Source organism: Microtus ochrogaster, unplaced genomic scaffold (assembly GCF_000317375.1).
Source record: "Microtus ochrogaster isolate Prairie Vole_2 unplaced genomic scaffold, MicOch1.0 UNK29, whole genome shotgun sequence".
Classification (NCBI taxonomy): Eukaryota; Metazoa; Chordata; class Mammalia; order Rodentia; family Cricetidae; genus Microtus; species Microtus ochrogaster.
Genome location: NW_004949127.1, coordinates 3,489,384 through 3,513,450, shown reverse-complemented (window position 1 = coordinate 3,513,450; position 24,067 = coordinate 3,489,384). Strand labels below are relative to the sequence as shown.

General features: G+C 38.8%; 1 protein-coding gene across 4 annotated transcripts in view; it reads left to right on the top strand.

Annotated features, from left to right (window-relative positions):
- Mtdh (metadherin) overlaps positions 1-23,849 on the top strand; it is a 48,878-nt gene extending 25,029 nt beyond the window's left edge. For 2 of the 4 annotated variants that reach the window (XM_013354114.2, XM_005368143.2), the window contains 6 exons: positions 5,192-5,290; positions 12,088-12,212; positions 14,067-14,174; positions 16,777-16,917; positions 20,292-20,448; positions 21,025-23,849. In XM_013354114.2, the coding sequence (XP_013209568.1) occupies positions 5,192-5,290; positions 12,088-12,212; positions 14,067-14,174; positions 16,777-16,917; positions 20,292-20,448; positions 21,025-21,095 (701 nt within the window). In that variant the 3' untranslated portion in view covers positions 21,096-23,849. Of the gene's footprint in view, positions 1-2,733; positions 2,824-5,191; positions 5,291-12,087; positions 12,213-14,066; positions 14,175-16,776; positions 16,918-20,291; positions 20,449-21,024 lie in introns of all 4 variants that reach the window. The other 2 variants (XM_026789772.1, XM_013354113.2) reach the window with 2 other exon arrangements.
- The last annotated feature ends 218 nt before the right edge of the window (positions 23,850-24,067 follow it).

The window sequence follows — 24,067 nt, the reverse complement described above, 5'->3', positions numbered from 1 at the left end:
CTGATACATCTTGGATTTTTCAGGATTGGTGACGGAAAGCAGACCATCAATAGAAATAGTCCTAAACTAGGCATGGTAGTGCGTGCCTGCAGCCACAGGACTTGGAAGGTGGAAGCTGAAGGATCAGGAGGTCTTGAGCTGCATAATGAGTTAGAGGGTAGCCTGGGTTATGTGAGATCCTGTCGTCCCCCCATGCAGAAGTAATAGTGATAATTAAATTATCTCAGACCCTATGCATAGAATAGAGCAAGTGGAAACTAACACAAATAATAACATGTACTCTATATACTGTTTTTACATTCTCTGTCGTATTTGTTCTTCAGTATGGCTGATGTAATTATATATTCTTAGTAATTCATAAATGTAATATGTGAGTAGACATGATAGATTTTAGTAGTTTTATTGAGTGTAAATAAAATACTAGGCAAGTTTATAGGATCCATTTTTTTATAGTCTATAAAAATGACTATTAGAATTATCTTTTTCCATGGATTTTCATGGCAAAAATTAGTAGTTCCCCTATTGAGAGCCATTGCGTTTTAAGCAACATGTGCTTATATGTTATAGGAAAAGAAATCTTTATTAAATATGAAAAACAGCAAATAGGTAAAGGGAAACATGTCATCACACCACCCAGTGGTAGCTATAATTAGTCTTTATATTTACAGGCTTTTTTCTCTACTATGTATGGTTTTTGGTTTTAACATAAACTGAATTGAATGTGCGTTTTTTATGTTCCTTTTCCCATCCCCAAATTTGTAAGGAAAGTGTTACTTGTTGTTATGAGTATGTTATGAGCATGTCTACTTAATGGCCTTGTGTGCTACATTATTTAAATATATCATAGTTTACTTAGCTATTTCTGTATTACTGGAAACTGACTTTTTAAAAACTATTTTAGGTAATCTTACATTTAGTGAATTTCTCTAGAATAGATTCTTGGGAATGACTTGTTAAAGAGAACATGAATATGTTCATATTGCCAGTTTCTCTGATACCTTCATCCTCAGTGTAAATGCCTATTGATCATTTTTTTACTTATCAAATTGGGCTTTTTTTTTTTTAGTCTTTTCTGAGTTGATAAGCGAAAAATACATGAATTATTTAGTTGACTTTTAAATCATTGATGCAATTGGAAATTTTTCTGTGAATTAATTGATCATTTCTGGTTGGTTTATTTTTTTCTGGTTATCCATGTTCTTTGACATTTGTCCAATGGCTTTATGCTCTTTGACTTTTTAAATTGAATTGTAATTCCTCATATAGTAAGTTAATTTTTTCTCTCCTTTTGTGGGTTTTGTTTTGGCTTTGTCAGACAAGTCTGACCTGGAACTCATGGACAGTTCTCCTGTCTGTGCCCTTTAAGTGTTGGAAATACAGTTGTGAGACTCCGTGCCCTGCTTAGACATGAATTTTTTTCTATTTTATTTATGGTGGGTATTTTTGATAACTTAGCTTAATATGAGAAATACTGAATACCAGAAAGTTAGTTTGCAAGAAAAAACATAACTTCTTCTCTTACTCTTAGCTTTCTAGTCCTTTTCAAAAACTAATGCCCGGGAAGCAAACTCCAATTTATTCACTAATACCATTGTTCCAAGTCTGCTCTTCTCACTGTGAGGTCCAGAAACTGTGGAAACACCAAAGTCTGTTTACAAAGGTGGTCCCTAAATCCATACCATCATTTTCAACAGAGAAAGTGTCATCTCATATTATAGAAGATCAGGTTTTATGGAACAATGTTGGAAATACTGACCTTGTAATATATTTCTAGTTTACTTACAGAAGCTATGTAGTTTCACTATTAGAACATAGATTAGGTGGTGTTTGCCTAGTGTTGTTACAGATAAAATAGCCAGTTAGATGGATGGCCTTCACTAGCTGGATTCAAGATTCTTTTGAAATTGGGGGTAAAAAACTATATTAAACTAAGTTTGTAATGGATTCTTGAGGAAAGGCAGGTATGACTGACTGTGCTATGAGGAGGTGTGTGTGCTCCTTAGAATACAGTCATGTCTAGTCACAGGCACCTTAAAAGTGATGTCAGGTGATTTGTCATTGTGTAGTCATGTACTTAAACTAAGACACCTCATAGGGTCACAGTATATTGACCTATTGACCTAAATGTTCTGTTTTCAGAGAAATATCTTGAAAATAATAATAAAAAAGTAGCATGACAAAATAGAATAAGGAGGGCTGGAGAGATGGCTCAGCCGTTAAAGGCTAGGCTCACAACCATAAATATAAAATAGAATAAGGATAGACTAGTTCAGACAGACCTATTAGGAGTTTGTGGACATTTATTTATATAACCCATATATACCTCATATTTAAGTAATTGTCAATATTGTAATGTATGTCAGCTACCAAGTTTGGTGCCTCTAAAGTAGTTGCTTAAATTATGATAGTTAATGACATAGTTTATAAAGTGAAAAGAGTAGGCTTGGAAACTGACTGACTTTAAATTCTAGTTATAGCTTAGTAGTTTTCTAAGTACTAGCAAATGACTTGCTAGCTCTAAAACAGCCTAGCAGAGTTGATGGAATGATTAGAACTCAGTGTATAGGGAACCCACCTACATAGTAGACACTCAGTAAATAATAGCTATTGCTATATTATTGGTTCTCGTTTTTAAAATAATCTCTAAATATTGCTATCATAATATTAAATCTGTACATCTTTCAAGTTTCATTGCAAATTGAAGGTTGCAAGTGACGTTCTTTATTTTGCCAGCTGCTTGGTCTAGTGTGGCTAGGGGGATGAGTGCCTCTTCACAGAACTCTGCTTCTTTTGCACCTCTCACACTTAACTCTGCTGTCTCTGGTATGTGAAAACAGTCTTTCATTTAGTTAACCAGACATTCCTGTTTACTTTTAGCACTTGTTATTGCTATCAATATAATTAATATATGAAATAGCAAAGGTCTTGACGTTGTAGGGAACACCAAAGTCCTCATGTGCCAGTGACTTAGATCTACCACTAGCAATTTATTAGCCTAAATATTCCTAGAAGGCCTTCTCCTTTAGGTTAGAATAGTGGTTCTCAACCTTCCTAATGCTGCAACCCTTTAATACAATTTCTCATGTTGTGGTGACCCCTAACCATAAAATTATTTTCGTTGCTACTTCCTAGCTGTAATTTTATGAATAGTAATGTAAACAGTCTGTTTTCCAGTGGTCTTAGGTGACCCCTGGAAAGGGTCATTTGACACAGCCCCAAGGGTCCTAACTCACAGGTTGAGAACCACTTGGCTAGGACCATGCTCTTGTTACTAGTGCACCCACCAAACTTCTGGTTGAATCTGCCATATTTCTATTCATTTGTTGCTCATTGTGAGTTTTTAAGTGAGCCTTTCAGATAATATGAACACACATACTCAATAGTGTTTTAGGACCTGTTGATTCAGAGTATACACTATTATTGATACTGTCAATCCAGCATCATTTAAATGGATAGATCTTTTATTAACCACAGAAGCTATATATGTTAAATATTATATAAGTGGGGGGGGGCACTTTTCATTTAAACTACATGAGTCGCATAGGTTCCATGAACTTCATTTACTGATGATGTTACTTCATGGTGTCTGGAACACTAGCCTAGAATTGGGGACAGCAGACTCTTCCTGTAAAAGCTAATAGTAAGTAGTTTAGGTTTTATAGGCCATAAAACCTATGTTACAGCTGTCAGCTGTGCATGATAGCAGGAAAGCAACCAGAGATAATACATAGGTAAAGAGTGTTTCTGACTTCAAAACACTGGTCATTTGATTTTTTTTTTTCAACCAAGTAAAAATATGAAATTTGACCAGATGTGGTAGCACACACCAGGGCTTGGAAGGCAGAGGCAGGCAAATCTCTGTGGGTTTGAGGCCAGCTGGTCTACAGAGCAAATTCCAGGACAGAGGGGGTTGTTATACTGAGGAATCCTGTCTCAAGGAGAAAAAAACAAATATATATGAAGTTCATCTTAGTTTATGAGCCAGTCAAAATCAGTGGTTGGACTTGGCCTACAAGGGACAGTTTGCTAACTCATGGTCTCATCAACCACACTTCATTTTCAGGAGTGCAAGTTAATTGCTTCCTTCATTTGATAATTATACAACACACATAGATTTTGAGAAAGCAGTAGGGGCTACTGAAGATAAGTTTATATTTATGCAGCTGAGTGCCTAATATGCTAAATAGTATCACATTTGTTGAGTAGTCTACTAAATTTTACATTAGAAGATATTACTATTTTGAGTATATAATGAGACATTAATCATTAGTGAAATGCTAGCAAGCTCATCTATAAGCACGTAGAAATGCATAAATTAGTGAAGACTGAGGGGGAAAGGGATCATTAGTTTTATTTACACTAACCAGGGACCTGTGCTTCCTAACCATTTTTTCCTATCAGTAAGGAGCTCTGAATCCAAAGTGAGTATAAGAGTCGCCTAAGGACTCTTATACGTGTGAAATTGTGTACGTGTCTCTGTGCACTTGATAGAATGCTTTCATTTGCATTTTCATAGAGCAATGAGTTTTGACCTTAGTTGCATGGACTGTTGTGCCCCAAAATATATTCAGATTTTTACATAAAGTTCTGGGCATTGGTATTGGGCCACCGCTGCTCTTATCAGGTTCCTAAGAGACCTTGTGATGCCCCACTTTCCCCACCTTTTCTTCTCACTCTCCCTCTAATGTACCTGACCGCAAATCTTTGAGCTTGGGACAACTCTTGTCTCTGACTTTTGACTTTTATGTCTCACCTTTCTGATTAAGTTTGTTTCTTTAACTTTCTGTGGTCTAAAAGTTGAGCTAACTCAAACATTTTCTAATCGTTTTTCTGAGTTCTCAGGACATGTGCATATGTTGAAGCACCTAGCTAGCATCACAATTTTGTGTTTTACTGCTTACCTTTAAGAAAAATGGAGCTTTATTTTTTTTTCAACATTTTAACATTTGCAGACAACAAAAATTAGACTCTGGATGGTATGAGTGGTGGTGTTGGATTAGATCTAATTATTATCATACCTAATTTAAAATTGCCCTCAATTTTACTTTTCCTTTTAAGTTAACACTTTTGCTATGTCTAAAATTTTCCTTTTAGGAGAAATAAAGTCCATGTGCAAAGTATAGATCTATTGTTATGAAACATCCTTAGGAAAACCCATTTTTAATTTTATTGCATTCATTTTTCATTTAAGGGTCTACTGCTGAGCCAATTTCTCAGTCTACCACTTCTGATTATCAGTGGGATGTTAGCCGTAATCAACCCTATATCGATGATGAATGGTCTGGGTTAAGTATGTCCTTTTAAATTTTTTTCAGTTACTTTCTGCAGAATTTTCTTTGTAACACCCTGAATTCATGCTTTATGTCTTAATTTTAATCCTAATTTCTACCCTTTCAAGGTCATAGTAATATAATCTGACACTCCTATACTACTTGGAATTTGATTCTGGATACCTATGGGATTAAATCTAACTTTCCATTATGACTGAAGCAGTCTTTCTTATAGTTGTTCTGTAGGACTAATTTTTAAATTTTTCTGTTTAAATGAATAATTCTATTTCTCTGGTTTTATTATAAAAGAAGGAATGGAGTCTATAGCAGTGGCTTTGAGTTATTTGTGTGCACATTTTTGTGCTAGTAAAACAACCACTTTCACAGCCCAATTTCCAATGAAAACATACGTTTAAAGAGAATCATCTCGGTGGTGGTGGCTGCACATGCTTTTAATCCCAGAATTCAAGAGGCAGAGACAAATGGAAAAACCAGCCAGGGCTGCACAGAGAAACCTTTAAAAGAAAGATAAAGCAAGCTTGGCATTGTGGAACAAGCTATTCTGCCAGGAGGCAGAGGCAAGGCCGAGTCTGGTCTGTGTGGGTGAGAGTTTTAGCTAGACAAGGCTATATACAAGATTCTGTCTCAAAAATAAATTAAGAAAGGGAAAAATAGTATGGTCTTCATATTGAAAACCTCACCATCTTTATTTTAAATTACCGACTTCTAAGTCCCCCCCATAAGTCCAATTTTCAGAATTTATTCTTTCCTCTAAATTTTTTTTTGCTGCATTTTTTCCTACCTTGTAAATATTCCATCATTTTGGTCTTTGTTTTAGAAAAGAAAGTACAGATTTCATGTTCTTGTGTAAAAGTTTTTTAATTAATTTTTAAAATTATCTTGTGAATATTTTTAATTTGACCTTATTTTAATTTTTTGTGTTGAAACCTCCTGAAAGAGAAACTTGATTACTTTTTTTTTTTTTTCCCGAGACAGGATTTCTCCGTAGTTTTTGGTTCCTGTCCTGGAACTAGCTCTTGTAGACCAAGCTGGATAGCCTAAAATTCATAGTGATTCACCTACTGTGCTTCCCAAGAGCTGGGATTAAAGGCATGCACCATCATCCCAGTACTGCAGTTCTTTACAGAGTGTTTAGTGTAATGATGATAAAAGGCTGTCTGCGCGGGACTGGTCTCGGGTTTCTGCTCATTATCACCTCACTTAATACTTAAAACAGTTGTAATAAGCAGATACTATTTTCCCTCACACTTTTCAGATAAAGAAAGTGAAGCAAAAGAAGTCTCTTTCTGCAGACCACACAAACAGCTAGTTAAAGGGTGGGGTCAGGCCTTGCTAGTCTTGATTCCCCTGTTCTCTTTAACTCCTGGGTGTGCAGTCACAAATGACGGTGGTAATCATGGAGATGAGCATTGTAACACAGTGGCTGAAGCAGTCCTTACACATTTAGGGATATTGGGTTAGAGAGATAGAGGGGCCTGTGTCTGAAGATTAACATGAGAGGGAAGGCTGTTTATGCTCTCAGTCTTAGAGCTCTCGGATTACAGGTGTGTACCACCATGTCCAGCTAAGGATGCTTGTTTGGAAAATTTAGTTTTAATCCTGGGTCTAAAATTCAGTATTTCATGTTTTGAGCTTTATCATTTGTTTTGGAATCTATATTGAACTGCAAAACGGAACAGAATCCGTTCTGTCTACTTTGAATCATTTTGGGAAAATTCTGTAAGTTATAATGTATCAAGTTGTATACAGATGCAAAAGAATGGGTTTTAAAGAGAAATTGTCTCTGCTGCTTTTAAGAAAAATAATCATCTCTTCATTGCGGAACTAGGAAAGCAGCAATAAGGAATCTGAGCTTCTGAGATTAAAGACCACTGAGCCAGCAGCTACAGGCTGTCCTGCTAGACATTTTACCTTACCTATATGCTGGTTTTCTAATACGAAAACTATTGTTCACTGCTTAAAAAAGGAAAGTCACATATATTAAATAATCCTTAAAGCCAGGTGTGTTTGACAGGATGTTTTAGAGGGTAAGGGCACTTGCCTCCAACGCTTACAACCTGAGTTTGATCCCTAAAACCCACATGATGGCAGAGAACTGGTTCATTTCATTTCTACATACGTACACACACAAATGAATAAATAGATAAGTGTTAATCTTATGGGTTTGGTCCTGGTGGGTCGAGAGAGATGGCTCAGGGATTCAGTTCCAGCACCCACACGATTGCTCAACTATGTTATTCCAGTTCCAAGGGATCCGATACCCTGTTCTGGCCTTCATGGCCATGGCGCACATGGTATACATGATGCAGGTAAACACACATTACATAAAATTAAACTATAGAAAAAAAATGGTGTCGCACACTTTTTATCCCAGCACTCATGAGGCAGAGGCAGGTGGAGCTGTTTAAGTTGAGGCCAGCTTGGTCTATAAAGTGAGTCCAGGACAGCCAGTACTACATAGAGAAACACTGTCTCCAAAATCAGAACAAAACATGTATATGCATTTGTATTTATATGCATATACTAGTGGGTTTCACTCATAACATACCTACTGCATGTGGGGGTCGATAAGTATAACCCCAGTACTTGGGATGAAGCACACAAAGAAGCAGGAGGATCGGGAATTCAAGATCTTTCTTGACTACATGGTGTGTCAAGTTCAAGGCTAACCTGAACTATTTGAGACTCTATTGTAAGAGAAATTCTATATATATAATCAAGAACACACCTTCAAGTTTGCTGTGCCATATTGACAGCCTTCTACATCCAAAATTTATTTTTCATTTTGTCTGAATTTTGTTTTTGTGTATATATGTGTGTGTCATCTTTAATGTGGCTTTGGTTTGGATTTTTATTTGTTTTTTGGGGGGGTTGTATTCGTTGAATTTATAGAATGCTTTGTATGGTGTATTGTGTTTGCTTCTAATACCAGTTTGTCACAAATTAAAATCAACAATCTCTTAACAACTATCTATCATTGTGGGGCAACACGTAGTCATTACTCGGTCCATAAGGCAGCATGCTTCAGTGGTCCCAATCTGCTGCTTGGAATGTTCCTGGAAAGCCACTGGTCTCTAATCCATAGTAAAAGTTTAGAAACCTGGGTCTGCTGTGATCAAAAGGACCACCACCAGCAGCAATGGGGCAAAATAACTTGATGGCAAGGGAAGCCAAGTGAGAAAAAGGCTACTCAGTGGAGGATTGAATGGAGAATAACCTACTGTTGACAGAAGTTTTCTGATAGAAATAGCTGATCCCTTGCCAGATAGGCGTAGAGGCAGTCTGGTCTACAAAGTGAGTTCCAGGACAGCCGGGGCTACACAGAAAGAGAAACCCTGTCTCAAGAAAGATAGCTGATCCTCGGATTGAATCTAGCAATTCTTTCTTGAACCCAAAACATTATTTCATGAGCAGATTAAATGAAGAAATAGATTCCTTACCCATATAATAGACACATATGTGTGTATACATATATACATACATATTTTAATACAGCTCTGTATTAAAAGGCATTGGCAGACTCATGTAAAAATTTTGGGGTGGGGAAATTGCTCTGTTTATAAATGGATAAGACCACGCTATGAGTCATTTTCAAGAAAATATGTTTTAAGAAGTTCATTAGGGCAGGGGATATGACTCATTGGTAGAGTTCTTGCCTAGCATGCTCAGAGCCATGTTCAAATTCCATCACTACCAAAACAGACAAAAACTACATATTTTATTAACACATTAAACCTATAAATCTTAAGCATTATTCATTGAAAAATGTCTGGGTAATAGTGTTTAAATTTGGGTTATTAAATTATTAAGTAGTTTATTCGACCCAGTTAATTTAAAAATTGATCTCTATTTAGTAGAGAGAAAAATAGCATAGGATTTTATGTAGTCAGGACAGATTTATGTTTCTGTTAATGTTTTTAAAGAAATTAAACCAGAGAGTACAGTTGTTTCCCAAACTTGAATTCACTAAGTATTAAACTAGATTTTGTTTCTCTCCACATATCCTATAGTATTCTTTAAGGAAAGAGCATGTGTTAATATGCTGCATATTTAATTGTTCTTTATAGTTTCTTTCCTGGCAGACAGTCTTAGAGACATGGCTAATGGACAAGTTTCCAGAGCTTTTCATCAATGAGTTTCCTCCCAGTGATACTCTTACATTTGAAATCCTCTAGCAGTATCATTAGCAAATGCTGGTATAAGATGAGCAGTTGACTCATCTGTTTGTGCTTATAAGATGACTGTATTTAAGATATATCAACTATTATATATTATTGGAGTTGGGATGTAGTCATTGTAGGACATTTGCCTGTTATGGGCAAGGCACTGAGTTGAATCCTTAGCATTTAAAACAAAAAGAAGTATATCTCATGGAGATTTCTCAAATCCATCAGTTTTAACTGATTTTAATGTCACCATTGATAGTTCACACAGTAGCTGCCCTTGTTGAGCATTTACTGCATCTTACATCATCCTGTCAGAACTGCATGAAGTTGGTATAGAGCCCCTTAAGCTTAAGAAATTTAGCCAGGTAGGGTGGTGCATGTCTCAAAGAAAAAGAAGAAAAAGCCGGATTTGGTGGTGAATGCCTTTTGTCCCAGCGCTTGGAGGCAGAAGTAAACATATCTGAATTTGAGGCCAACCTAGTCTACAGTGTGAGCCAAGGATACACAAAAAAGTCCTGTCTTGAAAAAAGAAAAAGACGAAAGGGGGAGGGGTTTTGACCAGTTACATCACATTAAGTGATAAAGGGTTATTAATGGACATTTATTTCACAATACAGCCCATGTTCTTAACCTCTGAATTAGTACTGGCAGAACATCATATCCATCTGCTTGTGATACGTGATAATAAATTTTGAGACAGGAAAGGATTGCCTTTTCTGTAGCATACTTCACACTTGTAATCACTTGTTGCTCATTTTCCTGACCAAAAGTTCTGCTTATTTAAAAGTCTTCTATCGTCTTGAGACTTAGCCCAACCCCACCGTTCTGTTTTCCAAAGTCCTCTGGTAGAATGTGCCACTCTTTTCTTCTCAGGTTTACGCATCGCCACTGAATAGTTAGACCATTAGCTGTATAGTGGCTTCTGCACATTTATTTGTTTTTAACTATTGAACCTACTTAATGTGGTTCTACTGCGTGGTTAGAGCCTAATAAGGAACTGTCCCATGAGTAGATGAGCTTCAATTCTGAGAAGATATACTTGCTATTGATGTGTCTTTCTCACATAAATTTGTGATCATAATGGGCAAAAGGTTTTGTGTTTTGTTTGGCTTATCTTTGTTTTGTTTTTTGTTTGTTATATTCTGTGAGTGTTCTCTCAGATCATTGTTTGGTCTTCTCAAATGTGTGTTAAAACTTTTATGAAGATCTATGAGTATCTTTCCTATAAAAAGTAGAAAGTTAGCCTCGGAAAACTAAAATGGCATTAAGCATAAAATAGGCAAATTTGTCTCCTTGATCCAAAAATACGTCCTAGTCATGTTTGGCATTACACTAGGAACAGGTCACCGGAACAGATTAGAAATCCCAGAAGCAGTGAAATACATATAGCTTAAGCCGGGCGGTGGTGGCGCACGCCTTTAATCCCAGCACTCGGGGGGCAGAGGCAGGCGGATCTCTGTGAGTTCAAGACCAGCCTGGTCTACAGAGCTAGTTCCAGGACAGGCTCCAAAGCCACAGAGAAACCCTGTCTCGAAAAAACAAAAAACAAAAAAAAAAAAAAAAAAAAAGAAGAAGAAGAAGAAGTAAGCTAGTAGCTGGGCGATGGTGGCGCATGCCTTTAATCCCAGCACTCGGGAGGCAGAGGCAGGCGGATCTCTGTGAATTCGAGACCATCCTGGTCTACAGAGCTAGTTACAGGACAAGCTCCAAAGCCACAGAGAAACCCTGTCTCAAAAAACCAAAAAAAAAAAAAGAAAGAAAGAAAGAAAGAAAGAAAGAAAGAAAGAAAGAAAGAAAGAAAGAAAAGAAAAGAAATTATGGGAAATTATTGGACTTCTTGCAGTTAAACTATGCTAGGAAAGGAAGACTTATGACCATTTGGAAGTAAAGTATAACCTCTGTTACCTTAAACAAAACTTTACTGTAAGCAGATACTATAAGAGTGTATGTGGGGGTGGATGGTTTGTAGGGAAGAGAGAGAAGCATCCCCTCTGGGAATCACTTCGCCAAGAAAAATTGTAGGCTTGTGCATTGACCAGTGGTAGCTTCCTAAGTAAAATATTAGTGCTTCTGGAGTGAAAGACAGGAATTCAGACAGTTAGAGTGAAGCTGTTTTTGAGATTAGGCTGCCCAAGCCCTGCGAGTTCTCGAATACTTCTAGAGTCATCAGTAACTAATAGAAGAGGAAAGAAAGCAGTTTGTCGTGATTTGCTAAATTTGAAGAACCTAAATCTTAAAGAGCTTATAAAGATGGAAGTGTATTACAAGGTGACCGGAGGGTATAGATTTTGGTACTACAATTAAAGCTTAATTCTATGCCCTAGAAAACAAATTGGTTACAAAAATATGACCAGACCTTAGGCTAGGTTAAAGATGGACAGAGGGAAAAGTGCAGGTTTAGAAGATTGACAAAGGGGAGTCGCAGATCTAAAAGTTTTGCTTAATCTTGTGCCTAGCAGCATTTGGACAAAGGCTATTACATTTCCACTTTTTGTTAGCTCTTAAAATATGCCCAAGGGGTAGAAGAATAGTTTTAAATTACAGCCTAATTCAACATAAAGGATTTTTAGTGTTTGAATTTTAGCTTCTGGCAGAATGACAGATAACTAATTCACATTGTTAACTTTTAGATGGTTTGTCTTCTGCTGATCCCAGCTCAGACTGGAATGCACCAGCAGAGGAGTGGGGAAACTGGGTAGATGAAGAAAGAGCTTCACTTCTGAAGTCCCAGGAACCGATCCCTAATGATCAAAGAGTAAGTATAAGGAATTAGGTGATGATTATTTGTTTAAGAGACCGAGGACTGCCAGGAATCGGCGACACACACCTTTAATCCCATCTCTTGAAAGGCAGATACAGGCAGATCTCTGGAAGTTCAAGGGCAGCCTGGTCTATACAGTGAATTCCAGAATAAGCACATGTCAGCATGGGGGAGGGGGGAATTTAGACCACAGAGGCAGAGACAATTGAGTCTCAGGAAGGAGGAGAACAATATAAGAAACAGCAGAATGAGCCGGGCGGTGGTGGCGCATGCCTTTAATCCCAGCACTCGGGAGGCAGAGACAGGTGGATCTCTGAGTTCAAGGCCAGCCTGGTCTACAGAGCTAGTTCCAGGACAGGAACCAAAGCCACAGAGGAGCAGCAAAATGGTTAGGGACATTAGGCCTGAAGATTGTCACTCTATTTACTTCCTGGGAATTTAGATCATTTTCATTACAGATTTTGGAGTCAGCTGTTTTAGAGCATGTGCTTAGCATGTACAATGCCCTGGGTTCAGTCCTTATCCAAAAAAAATCGTGAGCTAAAAGCCATATTTCAGAAAATTGAGTACTTAAGAGGTTAGTGTTGGGGACTGGAGTGATGTGGCCCAAGGGTTAAAATCATTGGCTGCTCTTACAGAGGACCAGATTTGATTCCCAACACCCACTTGGTGGCTCACAACCATCTGTAACTCCAATCCCCAAGGTATCCAACACCTCAGGCACCAAACACATCAATCTGGTGCACAAACCGGCAAAACATCAGACACATAACTTTTTTTTTGCCCAGAGAGAAATACTAGCAAATAAAAAGTTCAGAGGAAAAACTAGGTAGATAGGACTGGAGGAGAGGCAGTAGGTGACAGCAACACATAGTATGGGGGCAATGGTGATAGCGATTTTAACACAGGTTCCTGTGCTCTGCAAATAACGTTTGGACAGTCTAGAAATGAACTTCATTTGTACACATAGCGTGGGGAGGGCTGAGGAGGTCTCTGATAAAGTGCTGAGACCTGAGTTAAATCCCCAGAACTCACATGAAGCCACGCCTGGTAGCACAAATCTTTAATCACTGTGATTTTATAGCAAGGTGGAGGGTGGAGACAAGAGAGAGCCAATACGTAGCATTGAACAATAAAAAGATTCTGTCTTAAGATACAAGACAAGAAGTAACACCTAAGTTGCCTCTGACTTCCATGCCAGTGCCATGGTACAAATGGGACTAGTCATACAAACACAGATATGCACACGTGTATGTATATATACACGGGGGTTGGGGGAAGTTGGCCTTGAGATGGATCATAATTTGCTAGCCTCTGCGTTAATATATCTGTAAATGAGAAGGATCTAGAGTAAAGTTTGAGGTCTAGAGAGAAATAGGGATATTTGTGCTGCTCAGTGTTAGATCTCTTGCCTAGTATATGTGCAAAGCCTTAGATTCAGTTCTTTAACATTGGCAAAGACAAGAAAAGGCAAAAAGGGATGAATTAAAGCTATATTAAATTAAATATGAATAGACACTTGAAAATGCACTAAAGCTTTGAGCAAGATCTAAGTGATACTGTATATTTCTATAAAATTTTGTCCTACCTAAATTTATAGGAAATTCAATGGACACAAAATTCAATGTAGTACTCCTTTCCTGGAAGTATGATAATGACGGGATCTAAAGTCCTGTTTTCATCCAGTGAGTTTAAGTAATGTTTTATTAAAATTTTGTTTGTCGTAGCTTATTCTTATTTAGATTTTGGAAAATAAAGACCAAACATAACTGAAATTATTTCACAGTAATTGTTGTAATATAAGTGTAGCCAGTGGAGTTTACTTCAGTATTGTGCTTTTAACATCAGGTCTCAGATGATGATAAAGAAAAAGGAGAGGGAGTTCTTCCAACTGGAAAATCTAAAAAGAAGAAAAAGAAAAAGAAGAAGCAAGGTGAAGATAACGCTCTCTCACAGGTAAAGTTCCTCAACAGTGTTCGTTGTCATACACCCATTGTGGGTGATACGGAAAGGTGATGAAGACACTAAGAATATGTAGAGATAAATGGCAGCGTGTGAACCATCTGTAAAAATGTTTGTTGTGCCTGCATGTGTGTATGTGTGCCACATGTATCCTAGTGTCCACTGAGGTCAGAAAAGGCTATCAGATCCCCTGGAACTGAAGTTATGGATGGTTGTGAACCACCATGTGGATGATGGTAATCGAACCCAGTTCTCTTAGAGCAACAAGTGATCCTAGCTGCTCAGCCATCTCTCCTGCCCTCTCCAGTGAGTTTAAAAGAAAGTTGGGCATGTTAGGGAACTGCTACATAATATTAGTATAATAAAAATTGTGTTACCCTGGGACTGGAGAGATGGCTCAGCAGTTAAGAGCACTGGCTTCTCTTTCAGAGGTTCTGAGTTCAATTCCTAGCAACTACTTTGGTGACTCACAACCATCTGTAATAGGGTCTGATGCCCTCTTTTGTCATGCAGGCATACATGTAGAGCACTCATACATAAAATATTAATAAATAATTTTTTTAAGAATTGTATTATCCTAAAAAATATATCAGAGATTTACACCTTTAAAACTAAATCAAATTGCACGTGTACTTTTTATTATGGAATGATGAGGCAGGAAAGGCAACACAAGGTCACACATGAAGAAACAAATCTCAGCCAGGCGGTGGTGGCACGCGCCTTTAATCCCAGCACTTGGGAGGCAGAGGCAGGCAGATCTCTGTGAGTTCGAGACCAGCCTGGTCTACAAGAGCTAGTTCCAGGACAGGCTCCAAAACCACAGAGAAACCCTGTCTCGAAAAACCAAAAAAAAAGAAACAAATCTCAGAGTTTCTGTGCATATGCCTTTAGCTTCACCAGCACGAGGGTGAAACAGACTGAAGTCCACTTCTGTTTCCCTCTCTACCTGCTTTCTAATCCTCCTCTTCAGGCGGGAACACCCCCCAGGAACATCTTAGTCTGTTTCCTGTCTCCAAAACCAGCCAACACCACTTTTTGGCTCTCTCCATACTGCCAGCTAACCATGACCTTCCATATTCTTCAGAAGTCCACCAGGTTGGAGGCTGCCACCAGCCACCTGTCACTTTGCATCAGTGGGGTCAAGGATGCTCTATCTCAAGAAGGCATCACTTTTTCCTGAGTCCTACCTGAACTCTTCCCCCTCCCTAGTCTCTGACTATTCCTAGAGAACCATTTCTTTATAAATGAAATTACTAGTTCATCATGAAGATAGGCAGGGATTTGGGAGGTGTATCATTTGATAAAGTACCTGCTATACAAGCACAATGCTTGAGTTTGGATCTCCAGAACCCACAGAAAAGGTGGACATGGTGTTGTGTGCATGTAGTCTCAGCCTCAGCAGGGGAGGATAAGGTCTGAGGTGTCAGGTTCCTGAAGCTCATTGTCTAGCCAGTCTCACCAGATCAATGAACTTTGGGTTCAGCTATGTGCTGACCTTAAATTCACACTCGAATTTTGAGCTGCTGTCATATCACATTCCATAGAAACAGCAATATTGGGGGAAATAGAAAAAGACAGGATCTCCTGAGTAAATTGGGAGGGGAACATGGGGACTTTGGGAGAGGGTTGAAAGGAAGGGGAGAGGCAGGGAGGAGAGCAGAGAAAAATGTAGAGCTCAATAAAAATCAATTAAAAAAATGAAGTTTGGGAAAAAAAATAAAACCACATAAAGATGGAAAACACACAGAATTTTTAAGTGACATTTGCTTATGTGTGTTTGCCTGTACCTGTGCCACAGCATGTGGTGGAGGTCAGAGGCCAACTTCTGGGAAGTCGATTGTCTCTACTGGGTAGGTGCTGGGGATCAGACTCAGGTTGTTGGGCATGGTAGCAAGTACCTTTACCCACTGAGCCCTCTCACTGCCAGGAAGGGAACGCTTGCCGTCCTCTCGAGCAGCTGTTAGAACAGGCATAGAGTCTGACATTGCCATGCCTTGAAACTTTAAGTCTAAACAGTGAACACAGGAAGCATTAAAACTTGGGCAGGACTTTAGAATTTTCCTGGGTGAACTTCTGTAGTTAAGGGAATAAAGGCAAAGAAATTAAGAGATTTGACCCTGGAATTACATGGATGTGTCATGTCATGGTCAGATTGGAGGTCTCTGTATATCCTTTGTAATGTGGATGTGTACATGTGAGTGAACACACTGCTCCTTGAAGAAGTAACTGAGTGCAACTCTGTTTCCATTATCAGCCTCTTTGCTGTATGCGCCTTTTAAATTGAATGTTAGTTTATTCTCTTTGAGTTGTTTATTTAATTAGAATGGTTACCAGTCTGGGGATGGGGGGTGTTAGTATATGTAATTTAAGAGGACAGGATTTGAGACAGGATTGCACTCCCGTCCAGGCTGGCCTTGATCGTGGAGCAGTCCCTCTGCCTTGTCCTCCAGGTGTAGGGATTACAGGCATGATCTCACCATACCTGGCTTGGACACCTTTTTTAAGTGAATTTGTTTTCTCAGGATGTCTTTGGAACAAAGTGAATTTTAATCAGTAAAGAATAAAGTTTAACCTCACAGGCTGCTTTCTTCTGCAGGACACAGAAGAACTAGAAAAAGACCATGGAGAAGAGCTTCCTGTGAATACTTCCAAAGCCCATCCAAAACAGGAGAGAGTGTTTTCCCTGAAGACCATGAGCACTAGTGATCCAGCTGAAGTAATCGTCAAAAATAGCCAGGTGATTTTTTTAAAGAATTAATAAGGTTTTCTTGACTTAATAATTATACAGTAATTCACATTTTATTGAAGTACTATGCAAGTATATGCCATTCTGAGTAGTGTGGTAGAATGTCATGCTGTGTAAGGACATCACCTGGGTACTCATCCATGTTGTCAGATTGGTTGTTAAACTACATTGGTGCGTATGTGCAGTAACCCTTTTATTTTACATAATAATAGCTACCAAGCACAGAGATTTGTTACTGATCAAAGAGAAGCTATATGTGCTTCTCCTTTAAGTGAAAAGATTTTCAGATCAGTAAATATTGTGGAGAGGAAGCCTGGCAGTGGTGACCCACACCTTTGATGCCAGCATTCAGGAGGCAGAGGCAGGTGAATCTCTGAGTTTATAGCCAGCCAAGGCTACATTTTTAGACCCCTATCTCAAGAAGGGGGGGTGGCAACCAGGGCATAGACCTTAATGTACAGTTTCCTGTACCCACTGCCAATCTCAAAACAGTCCCCTAATGCTAAAGAGGATTGCTGTACTGTGCTTTTTCTTTCTAAACATCTAGGCATGTAAAGCATAGAAGACCAAGAGAAAATGTTTTAGCCAACATTTACCCAAAGTACACACCTTAAAATGACCAGTTCTGTTTCCCAAAATGTAACATTTGTTTAAAAATTTGATAACAATTTTTTAAAGTTTTGTTAATTGTTTTGCTTTTATTTTGTTTTACTTTGTTGTTGTTTGGGACAAGGTTCCATATAGCTGTGACTGACCTCAAACTCAGCTGTTTAGCCAAAGTGGGCATAAATTCCTGCCTCCACATTCCAAGGGCTGGAATTTTAGCCATGTGCCTGACAATGACATATTTTTTAATCATGCACTTTTTATGGAAATATTGATGAGTCAGAAGAGACTAGTTTATGAAAGATTTGAGTCAATGACATGAAAAAAAAACCCTGATTTCTCATTGGATAGCTTGCATGTGGTGGTTTGAACACCCTCACCCATAGGCTCATAGATTTGAAATACTTCAGTTTATGAAGTAGTAGAACTCTTTGATAGGATTGGAATGATTGGTAGTTGTGGCCTTGTTGGAGAAGTGTGTCACTAGGGGGTGAGTTTGGAGGTTTCAAAAGCCCAAGGCACATCCAGCCTCTTTCTTGGCCTGTGGAACAGGATGTAGCTCTTAGCTACTGCTCCACTGCCGGGCTTGGCACCATGAGGACTAACCCTCTAAACCTGTGAACAAGCCCCCATTTATATTAATATAACATCAATAAAATAAATCTTTTCTTTTATTAATAGTTGCCTCGGGCTGGGACATGGTCATGCACGCCTTTAATCCTAGCACTTGGGCGGCAGAGACAGGTGAAGTTTGAGGACAGTCAGGGCTCTCAGAGAAATCCTGTTTCTGGGGGGTGTTTTGGTCGAGGTGTCTAAAATATATCCTAGGATGCTGCAGAGTTAACTCCGTGGTTAGGAGCACATGTTGCTCTTGCAGACCAGGGTTTGGTTCCCAGTACCTACGTGGTGGCTCACGACCATATATAGCTAGTTGAGTGCCAGGCACGTGATATACATACATACTTGCAGGCAAAACACTTACACACATAAAATAAATCTAAATAATTTAAATAAAATAGATGTATTTGAGTTATCTGATTCATTCACACATTTAAAAGTTGTTGAGGTGCATGTGCTACCTGCTGTTTGAGGAACAAAGCTGCAACAGTAAGACAGAATGTCCCTGTCTGACGGAGTGTGGAGTTAGGACACCTCTGACAAACAGTCCTGTCCACGGCAGTGCCCGTCGTGCTTCCCATCTAGATTTGATGCCTTTCAATCCCTCAAAGTGTTCTGAGGTAAAGGAATATGATCTCTGATTACATAAAGTTTAGGAGTGAGCCGGGCGTTAGTGCCTTTAATCCCAGCTCGGGAGGCAGAGGCAGGCGGATCTCTGTGAGTTCGAGACCAGCCTGGTCTACAAGAGCTAGTTCCAGGACAGGAACCAAAAGCTACGGAAAAACCCTGTCTCGAAAAATCAAAAAAAAAAAAAAAAAGAAAGAAAGAAAGTTTAGGAGTGAGTATTACAGCCAAGAGTGTTTGACGTTCTAGTGTTTTACCTAAGTCATGCTCAGAAGTCATTTTATGAAAAGGAGGTTGAGTCTTTGACTTAATGTACGTAAAGTGAGAAAACAGAAGGGAAGAAGAAGTCCATAGCAGCTGCAGGTGTGATGTAATACGAGGAACTTAGGGAAATGTGAGCAACGTGAGCTTAGGCTTGGTTCCTGCATAGAAGGAAAGAATGCTAGCAGCTCTCTGAGCTCACATCACTTCTCTTCTGTTCATGGAGTCTCCAGGAAGCATAGGAGCAAGAGAAACACGAGTTTCCTTGTTTTTGTGTTCTGGGTGCTAGTGAACAGTAAAGCTGACCAGTGAAGTGATTCACTCACCTCTCACATCCCTGAGTCACTTAATATTCTTAATATTGCTGTGACAAGTTACCACCCTACTCTTCTAATCTCATTACTAGACCCAAGAGTCTGAAGGTCTGTACTGGTTGTTTGAATCACTAGGCCCCTTCCCGGTCTGCTTGTGGAACGCACAAGCGCCACTGTTAGCAATATCCCTGCTCCTTAGAGAAGAGACTAGGACAGATCAGCGAGAAGGACGCCTGAGCTCAAAGCCAGCATAGGCCAGTCCGGGCTAATTCACTATTTTTGTCTTTTTAACAGTTTTGATTAGCTCAGAGTTGGTGGAAATTAATTGAACTTTTCTAAAATGCTATTTACAATGAAACAGAAGCATGAAAAGTTGAAGTAGGATTAGTCTCTTATTTGAGATTTATTAGCTATTTTAATTTTTTTCATTTTTGTGTGTGTTTTTTTTTTTTTTTTTTTGAGACAGGATTTCTCTGTTTAGCAGCCTTGGCTGTCCTGGAACTGGTTTTGTAGGCCAGGCTGGTCTCAAACTCACAGAGATTCACCTGCCTCTGCCTCCTGAGTGCTGGGATTAAAGCCGTGCATGCCCCACCTCCCATCCCCCCCATCCATAGGTAGGCAAGATAGCAATGCACCAAACTAAATGGATAGCCCACTCATCCTGTCAGGTAGCCCAAATTGGTAGAGGTTATTTTTTAAAGCATCCCAAAAAAAATTAGCCTTTGGTAATTTTAACTTGTATGTTTATCTTACTATATTCATAGATGTTGTAGATGATGCCTTGTTTAGTTGTATCACTAGAGGGCAGAAATGAGGTACAGTGCTACCTATAAACTAGAAACCACTTTAATTTTGCTTGCTGCTAGTCTCTGGATATTGCTATAATACTTAATATTATATGAAATTTATACAAAATTCTGAAATGATTTTATTCCAAAATAGCCTATCAAGACTCTTCCACCTGCTGTCTCTACCGAGCCATCTGTCACCTTATCCAAAGGTGACTCTGACAAGAGCTCTTCCCAAGTGCCATCGATGTTACCAGACACAGACAAACCCAAGTCAAATCCTAAGCAAAACAGTGTGCCTCCCTCGCAGAGTAAGTGCTTTGTTTGTCTTCTTGCATTTTTTCATACATCGTGTAAAGGTTCTGATCTTAGGTTTCTGGTAGGATAGTAGAGCACGCCCGCCTTCTGGAAATGTGTGGTTCTTTGAAACTTCGCAGAATTGAGTTGTGAGGGCCAGTCCTAAGATAACACGAGCAGTGAAGATTGGAGATGCTGTCTTGGCTCCTTGCCCTTTTCCTTTGCTCAAGTTCCTGAGGCTGCCTGTTACTCTCCTCATCTCCTGCTGCCAAGAACACAATAGTGCCCCATCTCAGAGAGAGGCGGGAGGGAGGGAGGGAGGGAGGGAGGGAGGAAGGGGAAGAAAAAGAAGAAACGGTTATCTGTGGGCTGACATTAGCTGAGTATAAGCAGTTACAGTTAAAACCTTGGCTTGAAAAGAAGGGAAACAGAGAATGGCAAACTTGAAAACATCCAAGACTGGAAAACTTAAAACATAAAATTTGAACATTTAAAAGTTTCTTAGTAGTTGTTACTTTTATATTGATCCATACTGGCTATCCTCCTTATATTTTTCTCTCCTCACCCCCCCCCTTTTTTTTTTCTCTTAGCCAAGTCTGAAACTAACTGGGAATCTCCAAAACAAATAAAAAAGAAGAAAAAAGCCAGACGGGAAACGTGAATTTTTTTTCCTGAATTGGACATGTGTTTACAAACACTGTCTTGAAGATTATGCTGTTTATGCAATAATTTGTGAACATGTACAGAGTTTTATATAAATTTAAACCAATTTTTAAAACAAAACTGAATTCAACACCATAAAATGGAATCAAAGGAAAGTTAATTTATGAGATTAAGAGGTGAACAGAATACATACTACAGTGCTGGAAGACACTTGGGAGAATCTTTTCAATTGAACGAGAATGATCCTAATTGAAGAATATTATCTGGTTTTACAACAGTTCCCTGTTTACAACAGATTGTGCCCTCTCATCTGCAGCTGAGGAACAGTGGATTCTGATTAGAAAGAAGGCCGCCTAGAAACCAGTAGGCAGCTCCTTGGAAATTATGCACGAACTTAGACCATTTGAATCTGTTTTATGCTTAAATCAAAGTGCTTCGATCAAATGCGTGATCTGCCATATCTTTACATATTTGTTGTAGCAATTTGTATGAAAAGAATCACAAGTGCAAATAAAGAGGCATCTATCATTTGTTAACTAAACTGTCTTGGTTTAGTTTACAGTTCTTAAAAAGTTCTTAATTAAAACATTGAAAAATGCAATTGACTTGTATGGCTTAAAAAGTTATTTTTGATAGTCTTACATTACTTGAATTATTCAAAGTAACAGTATATTTTAAATTAAGAAAGGTAAACTATATTATTTGTTCAATATGATTAAGACTGAGACTAACAAATAATGCTCTTGTTTATGATTTGAAAACTTTCAGGCAAAATCCAAACTTTATATTTTCCTTTCCCTAGCAGTTTTTCCAGTGTCAATTCTTAGTTGCTAGTAATTTTTTTTTACTTTGAAAATGAAGTAATTTACAACTTTTGAACATATGATGGAGAACGGAAAAGTAGTCAGACAGCTTTAATTGACATTGTCGAGACCTCCAGTTATCAGGAATACATTTTTTACTGCCTTAACCTGTAGTGCGCAGAATATGCATCAATTTCTTGAAGGGGATTCATGTTTTTCTAAGAATTTTCATGTACCTGTTGCAATTGTGGTCGAAAAAGGAACATTTTCTGCTTGAAACTGTTGGTTTAGATGACGTGTGCTCTGTCACCGTTTTCAGGCACTGTGTGATCTCCAGGACACTGGCAGGCCTCTCTAACTGTTGATGGTGCATGCGTGGCCATGTGCACTGTAAATAGCCTTTTCCAACCAACCGTGTTCGACAAGGACCACACTTAACACCGCTTACGAATCGTGATAAGAAAAAAGCCATGGTTTATTGATGTGAGTGGCGCCGGGAAAGAACCTGATTAAAAGCTATAACCAATGGTACTGATCTATCCATCAAAATTGTCTTTCTATTTGACTGTGGTTTAATGATATTTTCAGCTGGGAAAGCTACCAGATGTAAAATGGTTTAGTTCTGCTGAAGACTGGCCTTACTAACGGACAGCTTTCCTCACAAGCAATTAACAGCTTTTTTTCAGGTGTTAGCATCTGTTTCAGGAACACGGCAGTGTGTTTACATGTCATCAGAAGTGTTGTTTGAATGGGATTTCTAAATTAATTAACTTGTTTAAATAAATTCAGAAATGGATAGCATTGTTTTTATTTGCTTCGCTATTGGGGTAAATAATAGCTGATACGCCAGGATTGGAGCCTTCAGGTGGCTCTGTGAACTTCACGTTCCCTCAGGGGGGCTGCCACGTTGTGTCCCAGGGGGACTTGGATGGGGAGTCTGCACTTTCAGAGTGTGCCAAAAGGTCAGTGCTCAGAAGTTTAGTTGAACTCTCTCAACTCTACCTCACTGTTCCTTTTTCTTTTAATTCTTTGGGCTAGGTCAAACGTGAAACTTTATTTCTCCCAATTCAATCACTTCCTGTAGGAGGCGACACCTACACCAGGTACCAACAATACCATCTTCGTGAGCAGCAATGTGTCATGGGAGTAGACCAAGCACAGTGGTACCCTGGGTGGGTCAGTGTGGAGATGGCCTCTGTGCCTTCCTTCTCTCTGGCTTATGAGCCAGGCTATTTTGTTTTTCAGAAGGCAGCTATTCAAGTGTTCGTTGCTCATTGCCTCTTTATAGATCTTTATGTAGCAGGACAGTGATTTCTTGTCACTAAACAGAGGAACTGGTTTCTGTCATCAACCCAGAAAACACTGAAACCTAGGTAATGGCGATTAAGGGGATGGCAATAAAGAGGGCCTGCTGTTTTGTGCTGGCTGGGGTGAGGGCCCCTGAAGCCACCTGCCTCCCTGCCATGGGTGTGGCCATATCAGAGTTCTCCAACTGCATTCTCCCCATCCGTGCCCTAAATTGAGAAACAGTTGAGAGAGTCCAAAAAGAAAGTATTGAAATAAAATTTCATTAATGTAATTTACCATGTTTAATTTGTGCATGTATTTTATTGGGGAGGGGAAGTTGGAATAATTTATCCAAACCTAATGGTATTATTTCATAGGTTAATCCAGTTTGTATTTGAGTTAAAGTTCCCAGAGGGTATTAATTAATTACAGAGTTTAGTTTTTCTTAATTAAAAACAGTCCTCTATTAATATAGTATGAAATATCAAAATTTAGCAGTTAGGTTCTAAAGTGTCTAATGGCTGTCTTAAGGTTTTCCTGTAAACTCATTGCACAAACTGGAATTGGTATTGCTTTCAAAAGATTTGGGGAATGAAAATATGTCATGTGTAAGATGCACTGAGTGTTGTAAATAAAACAAACCGGCTCTGTTTTATTTAAATGGCTTCTTACATTCTCTGTGGGAAGGGACTTTGCCCTTTTATATTGTGGTCTGGTAAGATAACAGACGGTTGGTGGCACCTGCCTTTAATTCCAGCACTCAGGAATCCAGAGTCAGCTGGATCTGAGTTTGAGGCCAATCTGGTCTATAAAGTAAGTTTCAGGACAGTCAGAGCTACACGGTAAAACCTTACAAAAAGGTTTTTTGTTCATGGGTTTT